Source organism: Camelina sativa, chromosome 12 (assembly GCF_030686135.1).
Source record: "Camelina sativa cultivar CO46 ecotype springtype chromosome 12, ASM3068613v1".
In the NCBI taxonomy this organism is placed as follows: Eukaryota; Viridiplantae; Streptophyta; class Magnoliopsida; order Brassicales; family Brassicaceae; genus Camelina; species Camelina sativa.
In genome coordinates, this window is record NC_141891.1 from 27,529,194 (window position 1) to 27,544,686 (window position 15,493).

A 15,493-nucleotide genomic window follows, 5' to 3' on the forward strand; every position below is an offset into this window, starting at 1 on the left:
TAGAATCAACATGATCAATGCTGATCTAGCTTTATTAGCAACCATTAAGGGAGGATCTAAAGAAATATAACCATAAACTCCATAACCCAACTCCTAAATCATCCTAATCTACCAAAAATGAAAGACACTATAAGACTACTCACTTATGATCATGATCACACAAAGGTAGAGGTTTGATCTTTGTGAAATCATAATTAGAGGTTGTAGAATAGAAGATATGAAGAAGAGATTATTATTAAAAACTTAGAACTACTCAATCATTCAACAAACGAAGAGTAAGCAAGTTTAAGAACTCTAAAAATCTACTAAAAAAACAAAAGATGATCTCTCCTAATGAGTAGTTAGTGTATTTATAAGAAAATAGGAAACTAAACCGGGACAAACCAGATTGAAATAAAACAAATCAGAGAAAACCGAAACAAATTGGGTTTTGGTTCCAAAAATAACATTTGATCGACCATTGGTCGATTGCTTGGTCGATCGGTCAAGTTTCAGAAGTCTGTTCAAGTCCAGCACAAGTTGATCGACCAAATGGTCGATTATTGAAGTCTGAAGTCCGTTCAAGTCTGGGGATGAGTTGATCGACCATTTTGTCCTGTGGCTCCAGTCTTCACTCTGGCTGTATATACGTTCACTAAAACAGGTATAACTCTTTAAATGCACACTACAAAAAAAGGTAGCTAGCATCGATTCATTTGTGTCAAAAAAGTAAGTGATTTAAATTTGAGTTACTTATTATAATTGATGTTAGATTTTTTTTTTTTTTGTATCAGTTACTAAAAATTGATGCGGTTAGTAATTGATTTACATTGATTAAGTAAAATTGATACAAATATATATTAATTTACATCACTTTTAGAAAATTGATACAAAATATAAATTTACATTACTTAAACAATTGATGTAATTAGTAATTTATACTAACATCACTTAAGAAATTGATACAAGTTTACATCGACAAAAAAGTGATGTAAATTATGTGATTTTGCATCAATTGTTATAATTGACATAATTGTTTACTCAATTTTTAGGAGTTACGTTAACTTGCAAAGAAACTCTTTAATATTATTAAAATAATTTCTATATCAAGAAGAAAAAGATAGATCGAAGAGGTGGAAAAACAATTTAATAATAAAAAAATAATAGAACCTCTTTGTTTCTTCTTCCTCTACTCTCACATCGTCTTCGTAACTTCCTCCAGTTTTTCCTCTCTTTCTAATTAGAAAGCTAAACTACTAATCAAAAACCAGATCGATCTAGCTAGTAAGTTTGGAACAAGAAATTGTTCAATTGGAAGGTTGGAGAATTAAATCACTCTTTTTCTCCAAGTATGGTTTGGTAAAAGATAGCTTATGTACGGCATCGATGGCGAGACTAGTGTGCACAAAGGTCCAAGCAACGAAGTGCGTATATCCACGAGAAGAAACGGAGACTGAAAAATCAGAGCTCGTAAATAATGCTTAGCAGGGATGTTGATACAAGGGAAGGCTTTAGGTCGTCCCTAAGGTGTTGGACAATATGTCACATAGAAAAAAGTTTTTTTTTTTTTTTTTTTCTCTTCTGGTGTGATCGAATAGTTTTCTGAAGAGAATGAGCACAAAGTGTGAACAATATTGATGGATAAAGCAGAAGAATATGAAAGGTCATGATTTCTACTCTAATTTTTTCCGTTTCTTGCTTCGATCTCAATATCTTAAAATCTTTTTTCTTAAAATCTAATTTCTGAGTTAATTCCTTTTGTAATATTTAACAAAAAATATAAAGGAAATTTTTGTTAAAATAAGAATTAAAATTTTCTCAATAATCTTTTGCTAATCCCGCTAATTTTATAGTTTCAGCGGGAATTAGTTTTTGTTTTTAGAAACAGAATATTTCATATAAGTTAATCACAACTTTATTCTTTTGAATTAGGGTTGCCAAACAATTTCCTGTGTGTAAACGGCGGAGAGCTTCTCAGAAAATAAGAATTCAGAAACCCTCGACGTGTAAGGTAAACTGATTTCAGTCCCTTGTTTATGTGGTGTGTTATTTGACAATCGCTTGCTTTGACTTTGTGTGATGTGAATCAAAATGAGATCAATTAGTTAGTTTATCCCTGGTTTGTATAGGTTGTTAAAACTTGACACTTGTTTCTACTGTTCTTCTGTTTTGAGGTTTAATATTTGCTTTGTGTCTCTTTTCTCTTATCGTTTCATACAAAATATTAAAACGTTGGTGATGCAGCAGCATCTTGATTGCTTAGATACGTATTATTGGTTTTTACGTGTTTTTGTTAATTTCCTTTTCTTGTTTTCTAAGAAAGACTTCTTTGGGTGTTTACGTCTTTTTATTTACCTTCTCCTACCTAGGTTGTGACCTAGGTTGGAGACTATATAAGTGTTCTTGGGGTTAAGGTTTTAAAGCAGCTTTTGATAATTAATAAACGAGATTTGTCCCTCATCCCTTGTCTTGATTTGATTAGCTTCATCAAAACAGGAAGTCGGTCTCAAGAGATTTACAGAAATCTCTTGATTGAGCGTAATAGGTCACAAGAGAATAATTCAATTCCCTTGATTGAGCTACAAACCAGTTCTTACGCTGCGCCAGGTTGGTATCAGAGCTCCGCTACAATCCGTAACTATGCCGCAACCTAAGAAGGAAGTCCAGCCAAGTGAGGGAGAGCTTAACCGCCAAGCCATCGCAGAACTTTGAGCTCAAGTTCAGAGCTTAGCAACGGTGGTTCAAGCGATGAGTTTGCGTAAAGCGGCTCCGGAGGAAGACAAAATTTTTGACGAAGATGAAAAAACAGAGTATGACGAGAATCCTTTTGGTGAAGAAAAGGTGAAGCTTATTCGTCAAAACGGAGAAGATGATAATGACGGGAGGTGGGAATCAAGGTTTAAGCTGGAGATTCCAAAGTTTCATGGAGGTTCTTCACCCGAGGATCTTTTGGATTGGTTTGTCACAGTGGAGGAAATTCTGGAGTTTAAACGTGTACCCTTAGAACGTTGTGTGCCTTTAATTGCGATCCGTTTTCGACATCGAGCTGCAGCGTGGTGGGCACAATTGAAAACAACTCGTTCACGTCAAGGGAAGGAGAAAATCACATCTTGGAGCAAGCTTCGTAAGCATATGCAAAAAAAAATTTTGCCATTCAATTATGAGCAGCTATTGTTCCAAAAATTGCAGAACTTACGTCAAGGGAATCGTACGGTTGAAGAATATGCTACTGAATTTTTCCTATTAATCAATCGTGTGGAAGTTAGAGATTCAGAACAACAGTTGATTGCTCGTTTCATTGGAGGACTTCGTCAACAGATTCAACACACACTCAACCTGTTTCACCCTCTTTCTATTGCCGAAGCTCATCAACAAGCAATCACCATTGAAACACAGACCAAAGGCAATTATTCGGGTTGGAGTTCTTCTCGCCTGAATCGACAACCTTCCCCTGCTACTCCTTTTGCTCCAGAAGTCACTGTTCCTGTTCCAGCTAAGGAGACAGCTATTGTTCCTGTTGACACAAACCGACCAGTCCGTACGGGAACTCTCCGTTGTTTTGCTTGTGGAGAACCGGGGCATCGTCAGTCTGCTTGTCCGACACGCAATCGAAGAGGACTACTACTTGATGATACTGGGCGTGATGTTGAAGTAATATATGATGAGTATGAGGAGGATCCAGTTGTTACGGAGGAATTAGAAGCAGATTCAGGTCAACTTTTGATGTTACGACGTTCTTGCTTAGCACCACGTAGCCAATCTGAGGCTCCCCAACGTCATAACCTTTTTCATTCACTGTGTACGATTTGTGGTAAGGTTTGTAATTTCATAATTGATTCGGGTAGTTGTGAGAATGTTATTGCAGAGTCTGTAGTTAAAAAGCTGAGTATTCCCGATGAGCCACATCCAGTCCCTTATAAATTGGCTTGGTTGCAAAAGGGCAATGACATGAGTGTCACACGACGTGCACTTGTGACGTTCTCAATTGGTGAAGCTTATAAAGACAAGCTTTACTGCGACGTGGTTCCTATGGATGCTTGCCATTTATTGTTGGGTCGACCATGGGAATTTGATTGAAAGGTTGTACATGATGGGTTTCATAACACCTACAGCTTCAGCTTTCAAAATTGCAGCTTTATTTTGAAGCCTTCGTTGCCTGCTCAAGTATCATCCCCCTTTAGCTCAATCTTAATCTTACAAAAGCGCCTTTTTGAAGCTGAAATGTGTGATGCGGGTATTGTTTTTGTCATGCTTGCGACTCATGCGACTATTCCAACGGAACGTGTTATTCCTTCAATGTTTCAAGACGTGATTCATGAGTTCGCCGACGTGTTTCCTGATGACCTTCCTGCAGGGTTACCACCTTTACGAGATATCCAACATCGCGTTGATTTTGTGCCGGATGCAGCTGTCCCTAATAGATCCCACTATCGTATGAGTCCTAGTGAGCTTGAAGAACTTCGTCGCCAAGTCGAGGAGTTGGTGTCTAAGGGTTTTCTGCGAGAAAGTCTTAGCCCTTGTGCGGTTCTGGCTTTGCTTATTCCTAAGAAAGATGGGTCTTGGCGCATGTGTGTTGACAGTCGTGCTATTAACAAGATAACTGTACGCTATCGTTTTCCGATTCCACGTCTCGACGATTTACTTGATCAGATTGGTAAAGCAAGTGTGTTCTCTAAACTAGATTTAAAAAGTGGGTATCATCAGATTCGAATACGTCCCGGAGATGAATGGAAGACTGCATTTAAGACTCGTGAAGGTCTCTTTGAATGGTTAGTTATGCCTTTTGGTTTATCTAATGCCCCGAGCACTTTCATGCGTGTTATGAATGAAGCACTTCGCCCTTTTATCGGTAAATTTGTAGTTGTTTATTTTGATGACATCCTGCTCTTTAGCTTGTCTCTTAAGGATCACATTCGACATCTCCGTGAGGTCCTTCTTGTTTTGCGTCGTGACAAGTTTTACGCTACTATGAAGAAATGTGAATTTGGATCACCGGAAGTACATTTTCTTGGTTATATTGTCTCGGCTGAAGGTTTAGCTGTTGATCCTGGCAAAGTATCGGCTATTCAGTCCTGGCCTGAACCTAAAACACTTACTGATACTCGAAGCTTTCATGGGCTAGCTTCTTTTTATCGTCGTTTTGTGCCACAATTCAGTAGCTTGATGGCACCTATTACCGATTGTATTAAAGAAGGCTCTTTCTTGTGGACTCCAGGTGCTTCTACGGCATTTGAGGTGATTAAAAAAAAAATTGAGTTCAGCTCCAATATTAGCTCTTCCGGATTTTTCGTTGGTGTTCGAGCTACACTATTATGCATCAAAGACAGGCATTGGTGCCGTCTTAAGCCAGCGACAACGTCCCATTGCTTTTTTTAGTGAAAAATTGTCGGGTTCTCGGTCACGTTACAGTACGTACGATGTGGAGTTTTATGCTATTGTGCAGGCAGTCAAACATTGGCGACATTATCTGTTTCACAAAGAGTTTGTTCTGTATACAGATCATGATGCTCTTAAACATCTTAGCACACAAGACAAGGTTTCAGCTAGACATGCTTCATGGATTGGCTATTTACAACAGTTTACATTTGTGATCAAGCACACGTCTGGATCTAGTAACCGTGTTGCTGATGCTTTAAGTAGACGCCATGCACTCCTTGCTGTGTTAAACGTCTCTGTTCCGGGTCTTAGTACTTTCACAGATTTATATCCCATAGACCCTTTCTTTGGTCGTATTCTACAGGACGTTGAGTCTGGTTCATCACGGGATTATACACTTCATGAGGTATTTCTCTTCAAGGATTCTCGTTTATGTATACCAGATTGTAGCTTACGTTTGCAACTTATCTCCGAACTTTATACAGAAGGTCATGTAGGGCGGGATCGAACGTTACAGCTGGTAGCATCTTCTTACTTTTGGCCTTCTCTTCGACGTGATGTCGAGAGGTTTGTGGAGCGGTGTGTTATTTGCCAAAAATCGAAAGGTCACGCGTCTAATGCCGGTTTATACATTCCCCTTCCTGTTCCAACACAACCTTAGACAGATATAGGTATGGATTTTGTCTTGGATCTTCCGCGTACGCAACGCGGGTTTGATTCTATCTTTGTGGTGGTTGACCGGTTTTCAAAAATGGTCCATTTCATACCTTGTAAGAAGACAACGGATGTATTTCAGGTTGCCAATCTTTTTTTTCGAGAAATATATCGTTTACATGGTTTACCATGCTCCATTGTTTCTGATCGAGATTCTAGCTTCCTTGGTCATTTTTGGCGTTCTCTTTGGAAATTGCTTAACACTAGCTTGGACATGAGTTCAGCTTATCATCCACAATCTGATGGGCAAACGGAAGTTGTTAACCGTTCTTTGGGAAATATGTTACGGTGTTTGGTTGGTGAAGCTATTCGGTCATGGGATTCAAAACTCCCTCAAGCAGAGTTTTCTCATAATCATGCCATCAATCGTAGTTCGAGCTTTAGTCCTTTCCACGTTGTGTATGGTATTTCACCACGAGGACCGGTGGATCTTTCATCCTTACCTGATCGTACTCGACTTCATGGTGATGCTGAGGTTTTTGTTGATACATTAGCGCAAGTACATGCTGACACTAAAGCTCATTTGGAATCCTCTACAGCGAAATACAAAGCTTCCGCGGACACGCATCGTCGTCGTCTTGTTTTTAACACAGGTGATTTAGTATGGGCTGTACTAACTAAAGATCGAATGCCAGCAAGAGCTTACAACAAGTTAAAAGCCAAGAAGATTGGTCCTCTTGAAGTGTTGGAACGTATTAACGACAATGCATATCGTCTTCGTCTTCCCTCCGACATAAACACTTCTAATGTGTTTAATGTACGCTACTTGTCTCCGTTTGTTCCTCCACCACTCCTTCCAGATTCGCGGTCGAATCCTTCTCACCATGGGAGTCCTGATGCAGCAGCATCTTGATGGCTTAGATACGTATTATTGGTTTTTACGTGTTTTTGTTAATTTCCTTTTCTAAGAAAGACTTCTTTGGGTGTTTACGTCTTTTTATTTACCTTCTCCTACGTCGGTTGTGACCTAGGTTGGAGACTATATAAGTGTTCTTGGGGTTAAGGTTTTAGAGCAGCTTTTGATAATTAATAAACGAGATTTGTCTCTCATCCCTTGTCTTGATTTGATTAGCTTCATCAAAACAGGAAGTCGGTCTCAAGAGATTTACACAAATCTCTTGATTGAGCGTAGTAGGTCTCAAGAGAATAATTCAATTCCCTTGATTGAGCTACAAACCAGTTCTTACGCTGCGCCAGTTGGCGTTGTGAAGCTTTTGATTCAACCAAATTTTCTGTTAGATCTGTGTAAAGTCAATTTGATTAAACTCTTATGTGGAAAAAAAATTAGTGGACTTGAAAACATTTGCTTTCTTGATTTTTTTGAAAACTATACACTACTCGTTGTTGTACGTCTATTATTATTCAAATATGTGTACTTATGTTTTAGGTTATTATGGATAAGTCGTGGATAAACAAACCACGTTTATCTATGGATTACCGAATAGGCGTGAAAAGATTTCTCGATTTTGCATTTGGTAAATCAAATGCCGATATGATGAAATGTCCTTGTAACCGCTGTTCTCTTGCCAAAACCAAGTCTAGGGAAGATATTGAAGGTAATTTGATCGTTTCTGGCTTTTTAAGTTCTTATACTAATTGGGTTCTACACGGAGAGGATATTAGTGTAACTAGGAATACAATAGAAAGACCTTCTGAGAGTAACACTGCTCAAGTAGAAAGAGATCCAACAATGAATCTCTTGGATGATCTTTTCCCTGATATGGATACATATGAAGGATCTGGATTGTCACAACAACCTATGAACACAGAAATACCATCAACTTCAAGTCGAAATCATGGAAAAGGAGAAGGTTTTGATGAATTGCTAAAGGATTTTAATCAAGAGTTGTATAAAGGGTGTACCGGGTTCACGAAGCTATCATTTATGTTGAAGTTGTATCATATCAAATGTATGTGTAGGATCAGCGACAAAAGGATTTCCATGGTTCTTGATTTGCTTAAAGAAGCATTCACACATGCTAAGTTGCCAGATTCATTCAATGAGATGAAGAAAGTTATCCGTAAGCTAGGTTTGAGCTATGAATCGATTCATGCATGTCCAAATGATTGCATGCTATACTGGGAAGCAGATAAAGATAGAGAAACTTGCAATATTTGTGAAGCTTCTCGATGGAAAATTGATACTACGGTAGAGAGTACGACGTTGGGAAAAAAGAAAAAGAAAAAACAAGTTCCTGCAAAGGTTCTTCGTTGTTTTCCTCTGAAGCCACGTTTGCAGCGTCTATATATGTCATTGAAAACGGCTAAAGACATGAGATGGCATGAAAATGCAGATGACAATGATGGTAAACTTCGACATCCGAGAGACGGAGCAGCTTGGAAGGCATTTGATCAAAAATATCCTGACTTCGCATCTGATCCAAGAAATGTTAGACTAGGCTTAGCTACAGATGGTTTTAATCCATTTGGTACAATGAGTACGAGTTTTAGCATCTGGCCGGTGATCTTATTTCCTTATAATTTACCTCCATGGATGTCGATGAAGCTGACTTCGATGATCCTTTCTATGGTTATTCCAGGGAAGCAAATGCCTAGTAATGATATTGATGTGTATTTACAGCCACTTATCAAAGAATTGAAGGAGTTATGGGATGATGGGATCACGACAGTTGATGCTTCTACTAAACAAACATTTAACATGAGAGCAACCATCATGTGGACAATTAGTGATTTTCTCGGACTTGGAAATCTGTCTGGTTCGAATACATATACATCATCAGCATGTCCAAGCTGCAATTATGATTTCATCGGACAACGTTTACAACACGGGAAGAAGAACTGTTTTATGGGTCATCATTGTTTCCTTCCTTCAGATCATGATTTTCGTCAAAATAGTGCTAGTTTTGATGGAAAAATAGAAATTTGTTATCCACTTGTCGTGTTGTCAGGAACTATGATTAAGCATCAACAAGAACAAGTTAATGTTGTTTTAGGTAAGAAACATGATTTAGTTGGGAGAAAAAGAGATCGAATAGATTCAGAAAGAAATAGTATGCAACAACGGAGGAAAAAAGTATATTTTTTAAGCTGGCTTATTGGGAGTTTGTTTTGGTACGACACAATTTGGATATAATGCACATAGAGAAGAATGTGTTTGACAATCTAGTTTACACATTACTGGATGACAAAAAAAAAATAAAAAGATAATCTGAAGGCTAGGAAAGATCTCCGTGAGATGGGAATATGCTCTGATTTATGGCCTACTGAAGATGGGAAGTACAAGGAAGCATGTTTTACTTTGAAAAATGATGGAAAAGATATTTTTCTGAGTGTCTTCAAGGATGCAAAACTTCCAGATGTTATGCTTCTAACATCTCAAGTTGTGTTGATGTTAAAAGTAGAAAGCTATCTAGATTAAAAAGCCATGACTGTCACGTGATAATGAGAGATTTGCTTTCAATTGCAGTTCAGAATTTGTTGCCTGCAAATGTGACGTCACTTGTTATTGAGCTTTGTCATTTTTTTAGAGATATATCAGCAAAGGTTCTAGATATTGATGAGCTTGATAAATTACAAGAGCGTATAGTTGTGACTTTATGCGCGATGGAGATGTTGTTTCCTCTATCGTTTTTCACCGTGATGGTACATTTAATAGTGCATCTCACAGAAGAAGTAAAACATGGTGGGCCACTTTGTTGGATGTATCCAATTGAAAGGACTCTTGGATATTTTAAATCTTATGTTCGCAATCGTGCTCAACCAGAGGGTTCTATATGTAAGCAATATTTGGCTGATGAGTGTATAACGTTCTGCTCAATATATCTTGATGATATGGAGACACGATTTAATCGTGTCGGTCGCGTTGATGATCGACCTGTAGTTAAGATGAGTGTAAGGCCACACTCAGAACTTGCAAATATTTTTCCAAATATTGGTAGATTCGTTGGAGCTGGTCATGTTTGGACACTAACTTATATAGAGAGGCAACAAGCACATCGACATGTTCTGATCAATTGTCAGCTACTTGATCATTTACAAGAGTAAGTTTAGCTCACAATAACATTGATTATTCTAACTTTTTAAATTGAACTATACTAATATAATTCTTATTATTTTCTATCTAGGCGATACAAAAATGAGCTTGTTAGTAGAATTTCTGGTCAGAGCAGAAGGAATCGTGCTATTGACATTGACAGAGAAATACATCTTAATTTTGCCAAATGGATGAGAGAAAAAGTAGAAGAAAATGACATTGATGGGATAGATGATGATTTACGATGCTTAGCTATTGGTCCATCAGACAAAGTTGTGAAGTATACAACTTACAACGTGAATGACTTCAAATTTCGGACTATTGAAAGAGATGCGGATCTCAAAACACAAAATAGTGGTGTTTATGTGGCTGCCGAGACTATGAGTTATGCAAGCTCTCGTGATCTAAACCCAATAGCAGGAGATGTAGTTTACTATGGGAAGCTAGTTGAAGTTATGAAGTTAAATTTCTATGAGACTTTTAAAGTTGTGTTGTTTAAGTGTAAATGGGTTGATTCTCGTACTGAACGAGGATATAAAATAGACGCATATGGTCATCATATGGTCAATTTTTCACGCTTGCTACACTCCGGAGAGAATTTTGAGGATGAACCTTATGTCTTGGCTTCTCAAGCGAGACTGGTATATTATGTTAAACAACTTGGCGAGTCAGAGTGGGATTTCGCAGTTCATGTTCAACTTAGAGACGTATATGATATGGGTGATGCAATTCTATGAGAATAGTTTGGCTTTAATAAGGAACACTTGAGTCTTTCTCTTTTCCTTGGAAGATGACTTGACTTTATTTATTTGTTATAATATAATTTGATGCTTATGTAAACTACGGTGTTTTAGTTTCGTTGAAAGGTTTAACTTGAGTTTACTTTCTTATTGCTGTTTTTTATGGTTTTAATGACCAAATTAGTCACTATTTTAAGAATCAATTAAAATTCAGTATTGCTTAATAGTTTGTTTTTATGTGCTTTGTTTAGGTTCATGAATTTTTGGGATTTCACGGATTTTACTGATTCGGAACCTCAAGCACCAATGACACATTTTCGGACTTTCACAGATTCTACTGGTTCAGAAACTCAAGCACCACATGATATGGCACATTTGGAGGCAGTTTACGGTTCTCCTCCTTCACAAACTCCAGACGGTAACAGTTTCAAGTGGAAAGTACAATTGATAGGTAATTAAAAATAATTGATTGTGTGAGAATGAACCGGATTGATCATTGCTTTTGTTTACATGAGAATAAATTTATTTGTGGTCATTGCTGAACGTGCGGGAATCAATATTTCTTCTACTGTACATGTGTATATATATATATTGATGGCTTTGTTAATATGTGTTTATCTACAAGATGATGATGGAAACATAGAAGGAAAAATGGTGGCATCAAGAGATGTGTGGAAACTACAAAATAGCAAAGTCATTGTACATTTCGACGTAGATACCGATCAACCTGTTGATGATTCCGGAGGTCTACTTGGATCTTGGTTAGGTCAATGTAAATTAAGTAATGATTTGAACTTGTTACCCATTGACTATAGTGATTGGATATTGGTTAATCCTGACACAAAAGATAGGGCTTTGGAAGTTATTCAGGTAATATATATCCAACATTTTAGTACATTCTACTAAGTTTTGCACTCCATATTGCTTCTCTCTTTATGAATGTTCTCATGATATCATTTCAGTCAAAATTTTGGTTTGATGATCCTGCGAAAAGAAAGCATTATGTGATTAGTGCACTAGGGAGCAGATGCAAGGATATCAAGCTACGTTTTTGGAGAAAGTTCAAACGGGATAACAAAGCTGAAATGATCCAGAATCGGCCAAAGAGTGTTCCTGAAAATCAATGGTTTTCTTTTGTCAACACGAGGTTCACTGATAAATGGAAGGTATGATTTATATTTTATAAATATGTGTAATTGTATATGAAACGTACGGAATAACTTTTAATTTTCTTCTCCAATATATGAACTTTCAGAAAATGCAAGATCGAAATAAGAAGAATAACAAAAACCATACCTCGCCTCACGTATGTGGAAGAAAGAGTTTTGCAAGAAAAAGAAAATAGATTGTAAGTAATTTAGTTCTCTCTTATAAAACTCAAGTTTATGATTGTTCTCCTGCTATTTTGATAGTTTACAATATTTACGTGTGTGCTTTTAACGCAGACAATTAAGAACGGAAAACCACCAAGTCGAGTAGAGTTATTTGTTGCGAAACGCACAAAACCTGATGGAAGCTATGTATCTGATCAGGCTAAAACACAGGCGGTTAGTTTTATTTTATTCTATTGTTCATATTAGATATTGTCAAATCATTGTCTCATTTCTTAACATATAGATTACTCATTTAGACTATAACACACAAAAAAAAAAATTTGTTATACTTATATTATTTTGTTGCATTTTTAGGAAGCCCTTACAACCTTGATGAACCAAAATTCGTCAATGCAAACCATATGCAATGTTACAGCTAGTTTGGACGATGAATATGCTCAGGTGTTTGGTCCAGAACGTTCAGGACGAGTGCGTTGTGTTGGCCGTGGACCTACACCTTCAAAATTCTTGAGACGCTCAATTGCAGTAAGCTCAGAGACAGAAAATTCTGAAATTGCTCAGCTGAAAATGCAGAACAAAGGCTTAGAAGATCAAGTTAGAACAATTAATACTTTGTTCCAGAAGATGTTCGGTGTTGCATCTGTTGATCAGGTATTATACCTTTTGCATGTTCTATATTTTGTTAATATATATAGTTTATGATATTCTGATTTCTTAAAATTTATGACCTTGTTAATTTTAATATACAAATGATGTAGGCAAGCACATGGGCTTCAAACTTTGCTGCAGCTTTGGCAAACATTTCGAATTCACCTAATACGGAGGTGAATGTCATTTTTATTGAAATTTCATACATAACAATTTAGATAATATGATAAAGTTAATTTGTGTTTTTTCCTCAGCTAACAGGTGTTGGTCGTATAAATGGAAGTCATAATGCTGAAGAGTGAAGATCTTGGTGGTGATCAATCTTAGTGGAACGTAGCGAACATGTGGGTTATGAAGTTGATCTTAATGTCTTTTTTAATACCATGCTAGGATTTCTATGTTCAAGATTCAACAATGAATTCTGTTATATGAATTACTAGATTAGGACCCGCGGTACACTGTGGTGCAAATTATTTATAACTAAAACATTTAAGTTATAAATTTTATTTATTGGTTAAATATGTTATAATTATATAATAATTTTTAATTTTATGATTTAAAGTTTAAACCATATAATACCACAATAGAATTTGTTTTTACATAATATTTATTTAATCAATTTAATTTGATACTATCTATTCTCTGATATAGATAGTATTAACAAAATAATAAAATGATGTTTTACCTGTGTAACACCAATTTAATGATATTTTAAATTTTTGTAAATATCGACAAACCCGTTCCGCTATATAACTCCGTCTCGAGATATTTTAACTCGCACTATATCATCTTAATTTTTTTATATTTATTGTCTTGTATTATAAATATTAGCTTGAGTTGCTATGTTAATTATTAAGATTGTAACCATTTACATTTTATAAGATTGACGCTTCTTATAAATTTTAAATATTTATAATTATTAGAATTCTTAAAACGGTTGAGTATTTCTCATATTTGAAGTTTCGTAAAAGTTTAAATATAATATTAATATTTTAAAGGTCTTTTAGCTTTTAAAAAAGTTGAAATATTTATAATATTTAAACTTTATAAATTTGAAACTTCATGAACGTTTAAATATTATTAATATTTTTAACATCTTATAAAGTTTAACTTTCTAAAAATTATAAATATTTATAATAATTCTACTTTTTATAAAATATAAATATTTATAATATTTAAATTTTTAAAAATCTTTAATAAAGAATCAAAATAAACCAAATAATTTTTTTTAAAGTTTGAATGCCTGATAAATCAAAATTTTTGTATTATGAATCATTCTGGTCTCTTTTGTAGTATGACTCTAAACCATTGCCCAAATTTTTTAGGCGATGTAGGATATTATATCCGTAAATTGAGTTATATATGTCTGTTTTTAAAAATTTGTATTACATCATATGTAGGTAAAAATCACAATTTTTATTAACTAAATGTATTATAGAATAATTCAAGATAATTTAAATATAAATTCAAATAAAAATGAAAAATAATCATATATATATTTATGTTTAAATAAGGTAGAAAATTTTCCTTATTTTTTAAAACTTACTTATAATTAATTTGAAATTTTTGGTAACTAATATTAAAGTCAATGCATTAAATGCAAAAACTTTCCAAAAAGTATTTTTGAGCAAAAACTGCTGCAAAAATACTAGTATAGATGCAATTTGATTTTTACTTTATATACTACTTTTGGATTTAAATAATCAATTAATTATTTTGATTTATTTATTATATTTTTTTATCAATTAACATAAATGACATAATTATTAGAATCATTTATTGAAAACTGACACTAATTTTAACATTGATTATTTGTAACCGATTTAAACATTTAACATCAATTTTTTAAAATGATACAATATTGGTATCACTTCTAATAATTGACACTATGGTTAACATCACTTATTCACAATTGATATAAATATTTAACATCACTTATTATTACTGTAGCTAATATAACATCAGTTATATTAAGTTATTCAAAAATAACATCACTTTAAACAACCGATGTATATTAACATCAACTATATTAAGTGATGCAAACATTTAGTAACCGATGCAAATATTTTGCATCACCACTTCCAGAGTCACTTAAATAAGTGATGTAAAACTCATTTGCATCAATTATAACTGATGCTAATATTCAAAGAAGCGACACAAAACACCTCTTTTTTTTGTAGTGGCACATCCGATTGGCCTGAAATCACCTCCATTGTAAAGCTTACTCAATGTCCAATAACTTTGATGAAGAATTCTGGAGCTAAACCCCAAGGCAAGGTTTTCATACGAGTCTATCTTTGAGGGACTGCAGACTGGTTCTGAATCATCAATCATCTTGTGTGCATCCAAATCCAAATGTGTGTCTTTCATTACATTGCTAATTATTGACTTGTAAATCTCTACTCCAACACCTGAGATACCAAACTTAATGCAAAATGCAACCTAAACAATCTAAATGCTCATGAATATGCACAAAACAATGAAGAATTAAGCTTTAAAAACACATAAAACACAAGATATCAGAAACCATCATGAATGGTGTAATCAAAAGTGATGCCAGCAGAGACATCTGTAAATATGCTACCAAAGAAAGTATCAACAAGGTGTAAATCCACAAATGAACTAAATCTAGGCAATGAAACACCTAGAACCAAAAGGATAACATGTCAACAACTCAATGCGTCGGCCACACGGTTAGATACACCAAA

At 35.2% G+C, this 15,493-nt stretch overlaps 4 protein-coding genes and 1 non-coding gene across 5 annotated transcripts; all 5 read left to right on the top strand.

Moving 5' to 3' along the window:
• Positions 1–1,122: 1,122 nt before the first annotated feature.
• On the top strand, positions 1,123–13,304 carry LOC104733764 (uncharacterized). The gene is made up of 9 exons (XM_087479890.1): positions 1,123–1,985; positions 11,135–11,254; positions 11,429–11,673; positions 11,766–11,969; positions 12,059–12,151; positions 12,249–12,350; positions 12,492–12,788; positions 12,896–12,961; positions 13,040–13,304. The coding sequence occupies exons 7-9, from the start codon at positions 12,510–12,512 to the stop codon at positions 13,085–13,087; spliced, it is 393 nt and encodes a 130-aa protein (XP_087336016.1). The 5' UTR covers positions 1,123–1,985; positions 11,135–11,254; positions 11,429–11,673; positions 11,766–11,969; positions 12,059–12,151; positions 12,249–12,350; positions 12,492–12,509; the 3' UTR covers positions 13,088–13,304.
• On the top strand, positions 1,865–5,488 carry LOC104732469 (uncharacterized). Its single transcript, XR_015575600.1, has 2 exons — positions 1,865–1,990; positions 2,476–5,488. It is a non-coding gene; the product is annotated as an uncharacterized LOC104732469 (transcript).
• LOC147930936 (uncharacterized) lies at positions 7,639–9,163 on the top strand. Its single transcript, XM_087479889.1, has one exon. It carries the CDS (start codon positions 7,760–7,762, stop codon positions 9,161–9,163), a length of 1,404 nt encoding a protein of 467 aa, XP_087336015.1. The 5' UTR covers positions 7,639–7,759.
• On the top strand, positions 9,307–10,951 carry LOC104732468 (uncharacterized). The gene is made up of 2 exons (XM_019234276.2): positions 9,307–10,070; positions 10,155–10,951. Exons 1-2 carry the CDS (start codon positions 9,472–9,474, stop codon positions 10,798–10,800), a joined length of 1,245 nt encoding a protein of 414 aa, XP_019089821.1. The 5' UTR covers positions 9,307–9,471; the 3' UTR covers positions 10,801–10,951.
• Positions 11,110–12,383, top strand: LOC147930937 (uncharacterized). Its single transcript, XM_087477094.1, has 5 exons — positions 11,110–11,254; positions 11,429–11,673; positions 11,766–11,969; positions 12,059–12,109; positions 12,249–12,383. The coding sequence occupies exons 1-5, from the start codon at positions 11,110–11,112 to the stop codon at positions 12,381–12,383; spliced, it is 780 nt and encodes a 259-aa protein (XP_087333220.1).
• Positions 13,305–15,493: the final 2,189 nt, after the last annotated feature.